Source organism: Chrysochloris asiatica, unplaced genomic scaffold (genome assembly GCF_000296735.1).
Source record: "Chrysochloris asiatica unplaced genomic scaffold, ChrAsi1.0 scaffold00023, whole genome shotgun sequence".
Taxonomy (NCBI): Eukaryota; Metazoa; Chordata; class Mammalia; order Afrosoricida; family Chrysochloridae; genus Chrysochloris; species Chrysochloris asiatica.
Window position 1 is genome coordinate 15,990,038 of NW_006408541.1, and position 15,895 is coordinate 16,005,932.

At 45.2% G+C, this 15,895-nt stretch overlaps 1 protein-coding gene across 14 annotated transcripts in view; it reads left to right on the forward strand.

Moving 5' to 3' along the window:
* Positions 1-15,895, forward strand: part of ZMYND8 (zinc finger, MYND-type containing 8) — a 134,027-nt gene that overhangs the window by 34,823 nt on the left and 83,309 nt on the right. For 13 of the 14 annotated variants that reach the window (XM_006839204.1, XM_006839205.1, XM_006839208.1 and 10 more), the window contains exon 3: positions 13,873-14,021. In XM_006839204.1, coding sequence (XP_006839267.1) covers positions 13,873-14,021 — 149 coding nt within the window. Of the gene's footprint in view, positions 1-13,872; positions 14,022-15,895 lie in introns of those variants that run through there. The other variant, XM_006839217.1, reaches the window with a different exon arrangement.

Sequence of the window (15,895 nt, forward strand, 5' to 3'; positions counted from 1 at the left end):
CTGTCAGAGTCAGAAAAGACTTGGTAGATGGGTCTATTCTTTTTCTTTGGTTTCTTAGCTACATCATCATAGGCCTGTTTCGCTTTGGACATCAGTTTCCTCCTCCTTCCCTGTAGAATTGTGGTGAGGAGGAAATAAATGGAGAACTGTAATTTAGAACAGTACTTCACGGTACTAAGTACTCAGTAATAGATGATATTCTCACTATGATTTGACGCTCGTGTGAGGGCAGGGTCTTCTCAGGCAGGCCAGATGTCTAATACTTGCTCAGGCATATTTTGATGACTGGTTGGTCCCATTGTTTTCTTCCTTTTGAAATCTGAAATCTGGACCGACAAGTGAAACACAAGGCATCATTTTCCTTCTTAATGGGCGAAGCTTCTCCGTGGGTGGTGTATTGACACAGGGTTAGACCTGCCTGGCAACTCTAGCTGCTGCTTTGCACCAGGGTTACTCAGCTTAGACACTACTGCTATTTGGGGCTAGTTAACTTCTGTGTTGTGGGGGGTGGCCTCTATCCATTAGATAGGGAGTGTAGTGGATCCATGTGATAGGCACTGCACTGTGAACCACTAGGTCTGTGGTTCAATCCCGCCAGCCACTTGGTTGGAGAAAGAGGAGGCTTTCTGGTCTCGCAAAGATCAAAAAGGCTCGCTGTGAGTCATAAGTGACTGGAAGGCACTTAGCTACAGCAGCAATGCATTAGATACGGAGTCCAGGCATGATGATGGAGGATAAGCCTTGGTCTCTGCTAACCACAAGGTTGGCAGTTCAAACTCACCGGTCACTCTTTGGAAACCCTATACAGGATTGCTATGAGTAGAACAGACTCTATGTCACTTAACAACAACAATCCATTAGATGCCAGTAGCAGCTTCTCCCTGGTCCTGTTGTGACAACCAAAAATGTCTCAAGGCATTGCCAAGTGTCCTTTGGGGTCCCCTGGTGAGGACTACTGCTTTGCACTGCACTGTATGCCGCAAGTCCTGAACTCTTCTTGGGCTGCACATAGGCAGTGCCAGGCATGCAGTGAGAAGACCATAGTATTAGTTATTATAATCCATTTACCCAGAGCTCTTTCTCTCTTAAATGGCAACATATGTGCGCGTGCTTAAAAGAATTCAAAGAGGAGACTAGTGTTTGTTGCAGGCAATGGATTTTCCTGGGTGTTCTTCAAGGCTCTGCAAACACAGAGCCCTCCCTACTCCCCCAGCCTATATTTCTTTCACACATTTTCTGTCTCTGGCCTTATTTTCACTTGGATTGCGCTTAGTGCGTAAAAAGACCTGGATCCAGTGTTGCTTCTTTACATGACTTAGGATACTTTATTGAATCTCACCCCTACTAATATAGACTCTCATGTTGCGTGCAGTCTGGCCTCTACATGCCAGGCTGCAGTGGGCCCCCACCCACCTCTTTCTGTCACTACTGTGCCTACAGGACCCGTGTTCTCAGAAAATCCCTCCACTGATGGCCAAGAGGTGGGAGTTTTTATTTTTTTGTTTGGCCAGTGGGAATTAGACAACTTTCTGGGCCTGTCCGTTTGTTGTACTGTGATGGCTTGCATGTTGCTGTAATGTTGGAAGCTATGCTACCAGTATTTCAAATACCAGCATGGTCACCTAGGGTGGATAGGTTTCAGTGGCACCGACAGATAAAGGCCAACTTGGAAGAAAGGGCTGATGATTTACTTCTGAAGATGGCTGCTGTCATGAAAAGTGCCTTTGAGTCGATTCCAACGTACAACCACCCTGTATAGGGTTTCTGAAGAACGGCAGGTGGGTTTGAACTACCAACGTTGTGGTTAGTAGTCTAGTGCTTATCCTACAGTGTAGTGAAAACCCTGTGAATCCCAACAGAATATTGCCTCATGTAGTACTGAAAGGTGACCCCTAGTTTGGACGGGATACCAGCAGTGGACTCTAGTGACCGGGCAACACCTTTTTTTTTTTTGTACCTGTAGTTGTTGTGAGTCAAAGTGAACACAACCACAGCTAAAGAAGATATTTGTTGTTGTTGTTAAGTGCTGTTGAGTCGGTTCCAACCCATAACGACCCAGTATAGGGTTTCCAAGGAGCACCTGGTGAGCTTGAACCACCAACCTTGCAGTTCAAACGGGTTTGCATTCTGGCGCGTTGGGCCTGCAATTCTTGATCCTCCCCTGAAGGAACATGGTGACGTGAAGAAGGACTGTGCCTTCTTACTGGTGTTCTCAGTGGAGAATTTCTTGTCCTTATTAAGGTGTCCATTGGAGAGGCTAGACCTCCTGCCTGGGGCTTGTGGGGGAACGTTGCTTGGTAACCAGCTTGCCTCTTCCCTTCATCGACCCCCTTTCTGAAAGGTCTTTATTTCCCCACCTCTCTGTGCTTCCGCTGCAGCTGGCATGGAATCATCTTTTTGTTCCTGAGTTGGCCCCTCCTATCCTGTCATACCCTGTTGTGATTTGAAAGTCACCAGCCCCTGAATTTCTAGAACCTGAGCTTCCCTGTGGGGTGAGCTTGGATAAATAATGCAGGCGGGTCTCCGCCATCAGAACCATCTTCTCTCACCAACCTCTCCTCAGCCAGCCAGTTACTTCACATTCCCTGGATGGAATTCCTTGGCCCTTGGGTGAAGCCTTCTGGGGCCTGGCCACTGGAGGGGTGAGAGCTAGAGATGTCCTGTGAGGAGATAGGCCCTGCCTCCCCCTTGATAACGGTTCACCCAGCTTGGCATTCCAGAACCAGGAAATACCCCTGGAGAAGTGTTCCTCCCAAAAGGCCTCATTGCCGCTGGGGAGGAGAAAGCTCTGGCTGTGTGGCTGTTGAGGGCCAAACACTGAATTCATTTGTAAATCAACCTCTTTCCCTGGCTGTAGCAATTTCTGTCCTGCCTGGGGAATTTGGAAGTTTACCTTTTACATATGAATGTGCCCTTTAATCACCGCTTCTGCATTATTGAGTGAGTGAGAGTGTATGTTTAGAATGGGGAGGGATTATACCTCCAGCGTAAAAGTGGCTGTCTCCTTTCTAGTAGAGCCACATCAGGACGAAAGGTAATTTGAAATAATCATTCAAAAATTTAAAAACGCGGTCAAAATACAACAACGCAACAATCCCTGCAGCCTCCCTGCCACCCCCAACCTTCTTGCTTTCATCAGCACAGCCACTAAGATTCCTTGTGTGTATTCACATCCGGTGAAATAAATGGCTCTTCGGAGCAATGTGCTGAATGAAGACTTTCATCCTAGCCGAGCTGCTGTCTAGAGTGATAAATTAGACCTGAAAGCCTGGGGACATTAAGGCACATCCTGAGCCTTAGACTGCCTATTGCAGAGAGGTGACAGTGTCCTTGCCCTGACCTAACTTGTACAGGACTGGGGCCTGCCTGCTAAATGCTGACTCCTAGCCTGGCCTCTTAGCTGCTTCCTCCTCCCCCTGGGAGAGGCCACAGAGGATCCGGAAGCAGGAATGTCTTTCTTGTGGGAGCCTCTGTTACCCTAAAAGAGGCAAGACCTCTGAACTGCTGAGCTTTCTCAATGTCAGGTAAGTGCTGCTTGGCGGTTCAGAACCTCAGCCCCTGTCATCTTTCCTCGCTTGTTTTGCTTCCCAGGTACCCGAGATTCTCAATGACTTGACATTTTTCTCCCCCAAGTTGAGGATGACTCTTTGGTTCTCCTGTCTCATGTCCACTTCAGCCCTTGTCGTCTTCCTGGTGCCAGATGAAATAGTTGACTCATGAGGGAGATCTTCTAAAGCACTGTAGCTCAGAGAGTTCCAGCTTAGCCGTGGTCTATTCTGTCCCCACAACCCAGTGGGTCTAGGGCTTGCTCACCTTGTGAGCACATGGTGATCTCCCTCCCATGTTCTGCTTCCGTTTAGGCCTTCTCCACTGTAAGAAAAACTATGTTCCTTCCCCCCTCTTCCTTTGTCCTTTGCTCTGGATTTCTCATTTCTGTGTGTTCGTCCAGGAGGAAATTCAGGGCTTTTGTTTCATTATTATGTAATTGCTGGCTGGGGAGGGCTCCTAGATTCCTGGGGAGGGAGGCCTGTTTGGGTACCTGCTCTGTGTCTTTGCAAAACCTGCCTTGAAATGATTAACCTGCCTCTGCTTTGCTGCCTCCAAGAGAGCAGCGTGTGGTCATGTTTGAAGTAGGCCGAGGAGAGGGGTGATTACACTCCATACCTGTACCCCTGACCCAGCCAGGACTTCTGACTGAAATGGAAGAGTTGTGTCCGGTGCTCTGATTTGAGGAGCTGAGTGATGGTGTTGAGGGTGAATGAGAGAGGAGGAGGAGGTAGAATATTTTTATTTTAAAAAATATTTTTATTAAAAAAAAAAAAAAAAAGGTTGACATTTCTAGGGTGTTTACTGATTGTCTGACATTGCCCTGAGAGTCTTAGGTGAATCATTCGTTATCTCTGCTGTTGGAACTGAGGCACAGAGAGGTTGAGGTCACACTGCTGGGAAGCAGCAGAACTAGTTTCTGCAGCTCGTGTGTACTGTCTGTCTCTATCGTCTTGAACCTGGTCCAGCAGGGCTTTCACCCCTGACATCTGTGTAGGGTGACTACCTCAGCCTGGTTTGCTAGGGGACTGTCCAGGGAACTCTGTTTTATCCTACTTGTAAGGCCTTTTAACCAAGTTTCTCTTTTCTTTCTGTGGACATCTTTAAGGAAATGTCCACAGAAAAACACAACAGGGGTGGTCCTCCTGGGAGGAGACCATTCCCTGTAATGGTGTGTTATTTCCTAGACCCTGGAGAATGTAGAAGGAGGGCAGTGACTCAGGCTCCGGATGTGGGAGAGGCGGGGCCTGGTGAGGCTTGTCAGAGGAGGCTAGGGCTGAGATGGGGAAGGAACCCAGTGTGTGTGTGTGTGTGTGTGTGTGTGTGTGTGTGTGTGTGTGTGTGTGTAGGGGGGGACAGGACCAGGGAGCACCCAGGTCTGTTTTGTGCTGGTGGGCAGCATCTAGTGCGACCCTTGGATGATGGTGCTTCCTGGGGACTGCCTTGGCCAGCAATGGGTGATACAACACTATTTTCTGTCTTCCACCAATCCTGAAGCTCCTTGTTAGAGTCCCCATGTGCCCTAACACCTCCATCTACACATGAGAATGCAGTGTTAACACACAGGCCCTTATTAAGGAGTTTACCTGGTGTGGTGCTGTAGGATAGGCACTGGACCACGTGGTTGATTTGGACTACATGGTTTGCAGTTCAAAATCACCAGCTGCTTCTTGGAAATCCTACACAGGATCGCTATGAGTTAGAACTGACTTTGACAGCTCTTAACAACAGTAACAACAACAGCTAGCTACGGAGCTGAGGAAAAGGCCTTTCCTGATGTCTTGGCTATAGGCTAGGTCTTAGGATCAGACCAGCAACCAAACCAAACCTGTGGCCGATGAGACTCAGGGCAATCCCATGCGTTCCAGTGAGAGCTCCTTGGTGGGGTTTATGGGCTGTAATCTTTTTGGTTTCAGATTAGCAGGGCTTTCTTACATAGTGCCACTGGGCTAGGTTTGAACTTCTAACCTTTAGGCTAATTAAGCACTCTTTGTGCCATCGATGCTCCTTGGGTCACACTGCCTGGGTTCAAATCCCAGCCCTGCTATGTAATAGCTGAGTAATCTTCGATAAGCAAATTAGAGAGAAGTACTTGTAAAGCATTCTGAGAAGTGCCATCAAGTCTGTTCAACTCATAACTCAGCTGAGGGTTTCCAAGGAGTGGCTGGTGAGTCTCAACTGCCAACCTTGTGATTCAGACAGACCTTGTGGTCCAGTGCCTTATCCCACAGTGCCACACCAGGACCCGACTCATAGTGACCCTTTATATATATATAGGGTTTCCAAGGTGGATTTGAACTGCTAATCTGTGGTTAACAGTCCAGTGCTTATCCTACAGTGTCACACCAGGGCTACTGTTGTTGTTAAGTGCTGTTGAGTCGATTTGGACCCATAGTGACCCTGTATAGGGTTTCCAAGGAGCAACTGGTGAGCTTGAATCGTCAACCTTGCAGTTCAAATGACTGCAGTCTGACACGTTAACCCACAGTGCTACACCAGGGCTACTAGTGTATTGTAAATACCAATAAGAAATTCTTGATCGTGACTACCCAAGGCCCAGGTAAGCTACTAGCAGTGGTGGTGCCAGCAGGGTACAGGGGGAGGGGCAGGAGGTATGGACCACACCAGGTAACACTCTCAGAGTTGTTGTTAAGTGCTGTCCAGTCAGCTCTGACCCATAGCAACCCTGTGGAGGGTTTCCAAGAATCACTAAAATAATAGATTAAAATTTTGTGTAATGTTTCATCAGAAATTCATTATCTCTTATGAAAATATCCTCATAGTTAGAACAACAAAGACATTTTTTTAATAAGCCTAGTTTACATGTATCAATATATTTGTTGTGAAGTGCCCTTGAATCACTACTTGTATAGGATTTCAAAGTGTATTGGCCTGTATAGGCCTTCCAAGGAGCTTAAACTGCCAACTTGGTGCTTCAAACCAAACTTGAGGTACACACATTCACCCGCAGCGCCACACCAGGACTCCAGCCGAAAGGTAGGTGGTTCAAACCCAGCAGCCGCACCTTGGGAACCCTACACACAGCACTTTGAAGGAGAACTGACTCAGTGGCACTTACCAACAACAAATGCGCACGTTCAGGTCAGAGCTACCCTTACTACCCAGAGTACTTTGCAAACACTACATGCCGGAGGAACTGTTTTTAATCCTTGTTACCTTGGAGTTTCTAGTCTTCTGATTTTGCTAGATTTGCTATTGCTACAAGAAATACTGTGATAATTAGTCTGTGTGAACCTCTATCAATAACTTTCTTGAGAATAAAAGTAATAAGTAATTAAAGGAAGAAAAAAAAATGCCTCCACTCGATTACTAATAATAATGTAGCTCAAACTGTAATTCAATGTAGAAAAGGTTTTACAAAACTGTTTTGTGAAAAAACAAAACCCTTAAGTAATGCTTATCATCAATTTTAATCATAGAAACATATTGGTCAATTTCATTGTACATTGCTTACATGTGATATATCTTAGTTTCTGTGATTTAAGGATTTTGTTTGGTTGGGTATGGGAGAGGGTGGGGTGACACCTTGAATTACCGCTCTGGGGACACTGATTCTCGTGATGAGGTTATTTGGAAGGAAGCTGCATCCTTTAAGTCAGAGGGTGTTTCTGAAGTGCTGTTGGTGTTGTTAAGTGCCATTGAGTAGCTTCTAACTCCTAGTGACCCTGTACAGGGTTTCCGAGGAGTAGCTGGTGGATTTGAACCGCCAACCCTGTGGTTTGCAGTCCAGTCCTCGTTCTCCAGCACCACACCTTGGGAAGTGCTGAGCGGGGTTATTTCTGGCTGTTCCCTCCTCAGAAAGACACAGGTTCTGGAGCAATCTTCTCACCCACTTGGTTCCAAGTACTCAGTAGACTTTCCCATATTATTAAGAATTCAGTGAAATATCACAAGGAGGGGGAAATTCTGCCGCTCCATGCCAAGCTGTTTGCCTGAGTCATCACTCTGGCCTCTTCCAAGTAGCAGCTCTCCTCCTACGCCCAAGTTAACTCATTCCAAACAGGACTTAATTTTAATAGGGGGTAAGGGTGGGCAGTGCTTTAAGGATCCCTTGTAGTGCACTGGGATAAGCATTGGGCTGTTAATACAAGGTTGGCGGTTCAAAGCCACCAGCCGTTCGAGGGAGAAAGATGAGGCTATCTGCTTCATAAAGATTTAAAGTCTCTGAAAATAAGGAACAACTACTCTGCCTTATGGACAGGGTCTCTAGAAGTTGGAATCCACCAGTGAACAGTGGGTTTGCTTTGTTTTTTTTTGGGGGGGGGGCAGTGGTTTGTTGTTCTCATGTACAATCTAGGAATCAAGGGTAAAGCATCTCCTCCGTTGTTTCAGTCTGTGGTGGCTGGTTGTCACCATTCCAGGTTTGTAAATGACATATGTTTAGCAATAGATCCTCATTAGAATTAAATCATTAAGAAAAAGGAGGGAGAAAACCCCCCCACAAAAACCTTCTGACTCACAGCTTTCTGGGAAAGATCCTAAGGTGTCAGGTTTGTTAACAGGGCTCCAGTAAAAACCCACCCTTCTCTCTTCACCAGAACCGACCCTCTACTAGATTAGGTTAGCTTTTAAGTCAAAAGGCCAACCTGCCGGCTTCTACTTCTGAAGGACGCAAAATCCAATTTTTCTCCCTAAGAGCCTTCATCGAAAGCCTCTGAGGTTGACAGATGTGTCTGTTGTTTGGAACCTATTAAATTTCTACCCCTTGGATATAGCTGTGTAACTCATTATTAACTCTGGGGGTGGTAGTAACAGGGAATGGGATAGGTGTTGTGTTGTTTTTTTTTTTTTTTAATGTTTTACTGAACTGGAAACTCTGGGAGGTGTGAGCATCCTTGGGTCAGTTTGCGTTTGTTTCCTTGTGGATTTGGGGTAAAACTCCCTTCCCAGCTTTAAAAAACTAATGACCACTTGCATTTATTTTTAGTTTTCTCTCCTTTCTCATACAAATAAAGAATTTTAATGTTCCTTGTTGTTGTTCAGTTCCTTTGAGTTGACTCTAACCTATGACATCGTGTATGGGGTTTTAATGGAGCAGCTGGTGAGGTTGAACCTCTGACCTTGCAGTTCAAATTTTGCACTCAGGTACATTAACCCACAGCACCACACCTTAAGTTTAATGGTCTTTCAGCCTTGTTGTCTCCTCCCTTTAGAGTTAAGGACACCTTTGAGAAGGCGAAATAGACTAGGTCTCTCTTCTCTTGGCTGACCAGTGTGAAGCAGGATTCTCTAGCTGGACCCTGTCCTCCAAACATACACTTTAGAGCAGTGGGTCTCCAATGGAGTCCTCCAGATTGATGGAGTGGAGCCTCAGAGGAGCCCTGGTGGCACAACGGTTAAGTGTTTGGCTGTGAACCTAAAGGTGGGTGGTTCGAACCCACCCAACAGCTCTGCATGAAAAAGACATGGAGCTTGAGTCCTGGTAAGATTACCCTAAACCTCCTGTCATTAAGTGTATTCTGACAGCCTAGAAAGCACTGTGGGGCAGGTCTACTCAGTCACATGGGGTCACTATGAGTTGGAATGTACTGATGGCACCCACTCAGGACAATGGTAGCAAATTCCCAGTGAAGTCTGTCTGAGGTTCACTCTTGGTGAACCACAAGTGGATAACTTCAACTACCCAAGGCAGAGGTAGTAACTAACTGCCCTTTCCACCTTCAACTGTTGACTAGTGTTGGCTAGGCATAATGGCCTCCTGTGATGCATTCCAACTCAGTGCTTCTGCATGAAGGTGGATGTATTTGGGAAGCATATGGAGACACGTTTGATTGTGGTTCACCTTCTGTGCATTAGATGACCTGGGTTTGGTTTCTGGCTGATGCACCTCATGCATTGTCTGCCGGGGGCGTTGCTAATAAGTTGTGTGTTGCTATGATGCTGTGAATAGGATTCAGTGGAACTTCTAGACTAAGATAGACAAGGAAGAAGGACCTGGTGATATACTTCTCAAAATCCAGCCAGTGAAACTCCTGTGGATCTGAATTTTAGGGTGCGGAACTGGGCAGCAGCTGCATTTAGTTGATGGTGACAGCAGCCAACAATAGTAGCATCTAGTGGGAAGGACCAAAGTGTTTTCTGTGATGAGAAAGAGTTATTCTTGCACAAATCCAGCAGTGCTCTGTTGAGAAATATGGAAACACACCTTTTGTTTTTTCCTGAATCTGCCCCAAAATTCCCATTGATTTGTCTTTGCTTATGTCTGTACTTCTTTGAAAATCTACCCACTAAGAAAAGAAAACAGACAAAACCAAACCTTCTGCTGGATTTGTTTCCATTTTTGCCTGGTAGGGTTGCCATTTTTCCTAGGACATGTCACCTTTAAAGCCCCTAAACTCTTCTCTTAAACACTTCTGCTGTAACACTTAGTAGACTTTTTTTGGGTTCATCAGATCCATGTAGAACCAATGCCCTTGACCCGCCTTCCTTTGCCCACCTGATGCCATTTTTCATCCTGAGGCAAGTCTCTCAGTCCCTCGTTACTGGCTTTAGTTTGCACACCTTGATTTTTAAAAAAATTTCTGTGAAATTGACTCTTTTTTTAAAAAAAAATGTTTTATTGTGAATTATGTGATAGTTAACATGGGAGAACATTAGTTTTAAGTTCACCCTATCCTGTATTGTTTCATTGCCATGGTTACAATCCCCTCCTTGCATCGCATCATCAACCAACCAAAGGGTATACACTACAAGCCTGCCCCCTGTCGTCAGCACACAGCCCCGTCCCTCTTTGTGTCTGAAGTCCCCAGCTCCTCCATCTCTCCACATTGTCTTCTCTGCTTCCATCTCAGGTATCACTGCTTCTCTGGATAGGGTCCCGCTCTCCGCTCTTCTCCCTTGATTGGTCCTAGGGACCTCTGCTCCTAGACTGAATGAAAAGTTAGTCACTCCCCTCCTTGCTACAAAACGTCTACCTTTACATTTCCAACCTTCACAAGCAGTCCTGATAACAGTTATTCACTGTTGTATCACAAAAGACCTGTCCGCATCTCATCAGCCCTGCCCAGACAGATTGGATACTACTCAGTGGAGATTCTACCTTCCTCTGCACCCTCTAGATCTAGGTTCCCTCTTGAAAACTTGTAAGCCAGTCACTTCTTGCCTTTGTAGTCCCCCATGAAATTGACTCTTACATAAATATTTTCTTTTCTTTAATATGGTAAAGTGTACTCCAGGTACCTGATAAATAAATCCAGCACACCAAGGTACACAGTGAGAAATGATCTCACTTCCACAGTCTTTGTAGCTTCTCCATCCTAGAGTATCTCCTGTTTTAGATTGCATCATAATCTTGTATTTTTCCTGGAGTGTTTTTGATTTATGCAAACACTTCTGTACATATTGCATCTTTTTAAAATTTTATTTTAAATTTGTGGTCAGGGCATCCATTCATGATACTTAACCACATTACTTCTCTTGCCTGATGTAATAGACATGGTCATATATGAGCTTGTGTAGGCGTGTCTCATTATTCTCATGGCTCCAGAATATTCCATTGTTGGTTGTAATGTAAAACCATTAGGCTAGTCCTGTATTATGGGCCTTTAGTTGTTTCTGGAACCCCTGTGTGTTGTCCAAGGTCATTAACATGCTTGGCTACTATTTGATACTGAAGGATCAAGTCAATACACAGGTACCTACCTCAGCAAGGCCGAGTGATCCAATTTTGAGAAAATGTCGGAAGCAAGTATAGTTCTACTCTGGGCGGGGCATGAGTTGGAATCGCCTCAATAACTAATGATTCTGTGGTTTTCCAGCCTAGGCACCGCCACACAGTGTCGCCATTGGATACTCTTAAAGGCACAGCTTTGCCTACCGTAACTATCTATAGAACGTGATTCTGAGAGGCAACTCTTGTGTCACAGGCTACGTGGAGAAAATAGGAGTTTCCATATATGATGTTGAAGTGGGGTGAAGACCCTTATAGACCTTCTCTGGAGGGGGTTAGGGGAAGGTGCACCAATCCTAGGTATCATCTTTTTAGTGAGTTTTATCAGTAAGCTAGCTGTTGAATGCCTTTGGGCCAACCATCTGGGCCCTCCATTTTGATGTATTTGGGATCATCTCCAGAACTCTGGGAGTCTGTTCACCCTCAAAATGTCTGTGGCTTATTTCCTCCTGGGGCTGTGTCTCAACTAGTTGTCTTCTTGTGAGTTGATTCTGGCTCAGACGCAGAGAGATTTCAAGGCTGTAATCTTTATGGGAGCAGATTGACATGTTTTTTCTCGCACAAAGTAGTGGGTAGATTCGAACCGCAGACCTTATGTGTAGGAGGAGGTAAGCGCTTAACAGTCGGGATACCAGAGTACCAGGGTCTCGGTCTAATAGAACTCTGAAGCTTATCCAGGGTTATTCTGAAGCCTGCCTGTGAATCTGGAAAGTTCCATTGTGTGGATTAGGTGAGGATGAAATAGTGGGCTTTGTCTTGCTTTATGAGGCTGCTGGAAGATGTTTGTCTTTGAAGCCCAAAGTAAATCACTAGGAGGCCTTTTAGTTTTCCTGGGCAGTATAAATGGTTCGGTTCGCTCTGCTGAATTGCTAACCTAAACTTGTTGGAGTATGTCCTGGTGATCTGTTTCTCTAGAGACTACAGCTGAGAAAATCCTATGGAGAAATTCTGTTCCCTAGCACATGGAGTCTCCTTGAGTTGGAATCGACTTGACAACAGGTTTAGTTTTTGGTCAGTAGGCTTGTTACAGTCAGCCTGGTGTGGCCGAATGGAGCCTGTCAGTCTGTTGTCTGTGACTCCCTCCAGACATGAAGGGCTGGGATGTTTTATCTAGTCTGCGAGCTGGGACTTGCCTGGAGTGTTCCATGGAGGGGGAGCTTCATCAGGCCATCTGTGGGGATAATCATCTTTTTGATTTGATATCCCGTCCTGCTATCTTTGTAACTCCTGGGGTAGTTTTCCCCTCCTTTGGGAACTCTGGTCTCTTCTTCAGGATGCAAGGCACACCAGCTAACTAAGTTGTTGTTTGGTATGGAATAGACTCATTTGTTTGCAGGTGAAGATTGGATGGTTATGGGAGTCTTTCTATGTTTAAATGAAATGCTGGGAGATTGGAAAATAAGAAAGTGAAAGAGAATAACAGAGAGAGATGAGGTTATTAGCATTTTCAGAGGAGAAATTTTGAGAGTGTTAATTAGTGTTGGTCTACTTGAGGAGAGTCTCAGATACAATACCATGTCTGCTGGTGATTGGACCAGGAGGACTTTCAGGTGGGTGGGGTGTATTGTTTCCATGTATGTTGTTGTTGTTAAGTGCCACTGAGTCAGTTCCAACCCATAGCGACCCTGTATAGGAGTTCGCTAGTGAGCTTGAACCACAGACCTTGCAGTTCAAACAACTTTGCAATCTGACACATTAGCCCACAGTGCCACACCACACTTAACAGCATCAACAGTATACTTTGTTAACCTATAAAAGATGAATCAAAATTGTTCTCATCCACAAAGAAAGAGGTGTATTTGCCTTCATTTTCTTGAACTCTGTCTCTCTCTGCCCCTTATGATTTTCTTTTGCTCTCTGATACAGATTTCTTTGGGATTGGAAAACACTGGTGCTTATGTGACAACTGGAGTCCTGCTGGTGGCTCTGTGGGTTAATGCGCTGGACTGCAAAGTCGGTTTGACCTGCAAGGTTGGCGGTTCAAGCTCATCAGCTGCTCCTCGGAAACCCTAGGGATACAGGGTTGTTCTGGGTCGGAACTGACTCGAGAATACTCAACAACAGTGTGAAAACAGGTGCTAGTAGGATCATGGCCTAATTGGCAGAGACAATAGAGGCAGTAAAGAAAGGCAGAGATCCCATTCCCATCAGAACTTGTTGTTGGGAAGTGCCACGGATCCATAGCGACTGTAGAGGGTTTCCAAGGAGCAGCTAGTGAGCTTGAAGCACTGACCTTGCAGTTCAAAGGACTTTGCAGTCTGACTCATTAGCCCATAGCACCCTCAGAACTTAGGTAGCTGTTAGTCATCTCTGTGGGTGCCACAAGGGCATGTAATGTAGGACTGGATTTTTTTTTTTTTTTTTTCTTTTAAAAAAGAGAAGTTGGAAATCCAGGTTATTATTTGAAGTCTATTTTACATTTTGGCAGTTAATTACACTTTTACCAAAATATTACACGCTCTGAAGAACAAACGGTCTGATCTCTGAGATAGACGATGAAAGTTAGGGGTAAGTATATTCTAGTAAGAGGGATGCTAAAATGGCCTTGAGAGTTTGCAGACCAAAATGTGCAGTGTCCCGAAGGGCCTGGCCTCCCCGACTGCTTTAAAATGTGTGGTCCTGTGTGTCTCTTACAGATCCCGGCTCTACAGAGCGAACAGCCCAGAAAAGAAAGTTCCCCAGCCCACCACATTCCTCCAATGGCCACTCACCACAGGACACCTCAGCAAGCCCCATTAAAAAGAAAAAGAAACCTGGCTTACTCAATAATAGCAACAAAGAGCAGGTAAAGGGGCTCCCTGGGAGGGGCGTGTGCTCGGGTGGGATTTTCTAGAGCTGGGCTTCTTGACAGACAGCTAGCTGCCTTGCCTGTCATTTTTGTCCAACAAAAAGGGCAGCTCACATTGTGGCTGTTTTAAGGGTTCATTTCCAGCCAATTTGCAGATCTGTTTTGGGAACAGCATAGGCCTAAAGGTTTGGGGCTTTCTCCGGGGATTTATGTTTTCACACTTGTAGCACTTAGTGTCCCCTGTGTGTCTGGGGATATTTTTCTCTGCTAGGTTCTGCTAAGGGGTGATTACTTGATTAAGGTCAAGTCTTGTCTGTCCCGGTCTTGGTTTTCTCATCTGTAAAAAGAGGGGTTCAATCTTCATGTAACACTTGTGATTGTAACACCTGTGGTAGACATCGGTGATTGATGGGTTTCCTTCTCATTTCTCATTGAGTACTGACCTCCCTCTGCTGTTAGGGCAGGTCTTCTACCAGATATGGGAATCTATTTGCCATTTTGGAACTTGCTGAATGAGTCATGTAACTTTCAAATTCTAGGTATTTTTCTGATTAGAAAGAGAGAGGGTGCCCTGTAGTGGACATGCTGGTGGAATTGATCGGTCCTCCCCACAGTGTAGTGTTCATGATATTGGTGGGATTTATTTCTCTCCACCCCGCCTGCAATATACCAGGAGAGTTCGTTCTCCTACCCTTTGAAGAACAGTAACTGTCTTAGCGCTTGATTAGAAATTCCTGGGAATCCATCTATCCATCCATTTTGTGTATTATTGAGGAGTGGAGTGGGCCCTGGAGATTTAAGGTTGAATAAAAACTAATTGTTGCTTTCACGGAGAGAAACCAGGCAATAGTTAAATGCCCAGAATTGTGAGAGATGTACTTTTTCTGAGCAGTAATCTATTTTCATTCTCAAAATTACATAGTAAAATAATCAGTTCTGCTTTGTGACTGTGAGTAAGTTAACCTCTGTGTGCCTACTGTACTCATATTTCAGAAGAGGGATGATGATACGTCTATTGCTAACTTCATAGTGCTGTTATGAAGATAATTAAGTGAATATAATCATAAAGAAATTAACAAAATAAGCCGGGCTCTGTGCTAAGTGGAATAGGTACAAGTGGAGTAGTTAACGTAAATATTGAATCGCAGGTGTGGACATAGTCTACATCTGCACTGTTCAGTATGGTGGCCACAAACCTCATGTGAGCATCCAACACCTGAGACGGACAAAGGTGACCCTGAGTTTAGAGCTGTGGCAAACTCTGAATGGGACCCGTGTTTTTCACATTTTCTTTCATTTGAATTTGAATAGTCACATGTAATTTGGGTACCATTTTGGACAGTGCAGGCCCAAGGAGTTGGGAATTCCATTGTAGGAGAAGAAGCTGGTGGTGGGTTGTAAATAAATATTTGGGGGAGCGTTTTGCAAGTTGGAAAAAAACATGGGTCCCACTCAGTTTGCCACAGGTTGAAACTCAGGCAAATCTTCCTGCATGAATACAGAAAGCACCCAGAATGTGGGCAGTAGCAGAGCCTGGGAAAATGGACACAGGGCAGGGTTATGCACCGGAACAATCCGTGTTCCTCAGTATGGCTAGAACTGTTTCTGAACTGTGGTACTAGAAGGGAAAGTTCCCGAGATACCTCTGCAGCGACTGTGAAACTCCCTGTGTGGCCTTGTTGTTACTTTCACATCTCTGAGCTTCAGTTGCATCTATAAAATGGGTGTAGAATAGGAACATTGCAAGTTTGATAGTAGATTTTCTTTCGCTGATATAACACTCCTGGGTTGAATGGCCAGGGGACCTTTGTTGTCAAAGAGGGAATACTCTAAACTGCCTGAGATGTAAAGAGAAAAAATGCCTGACCCTT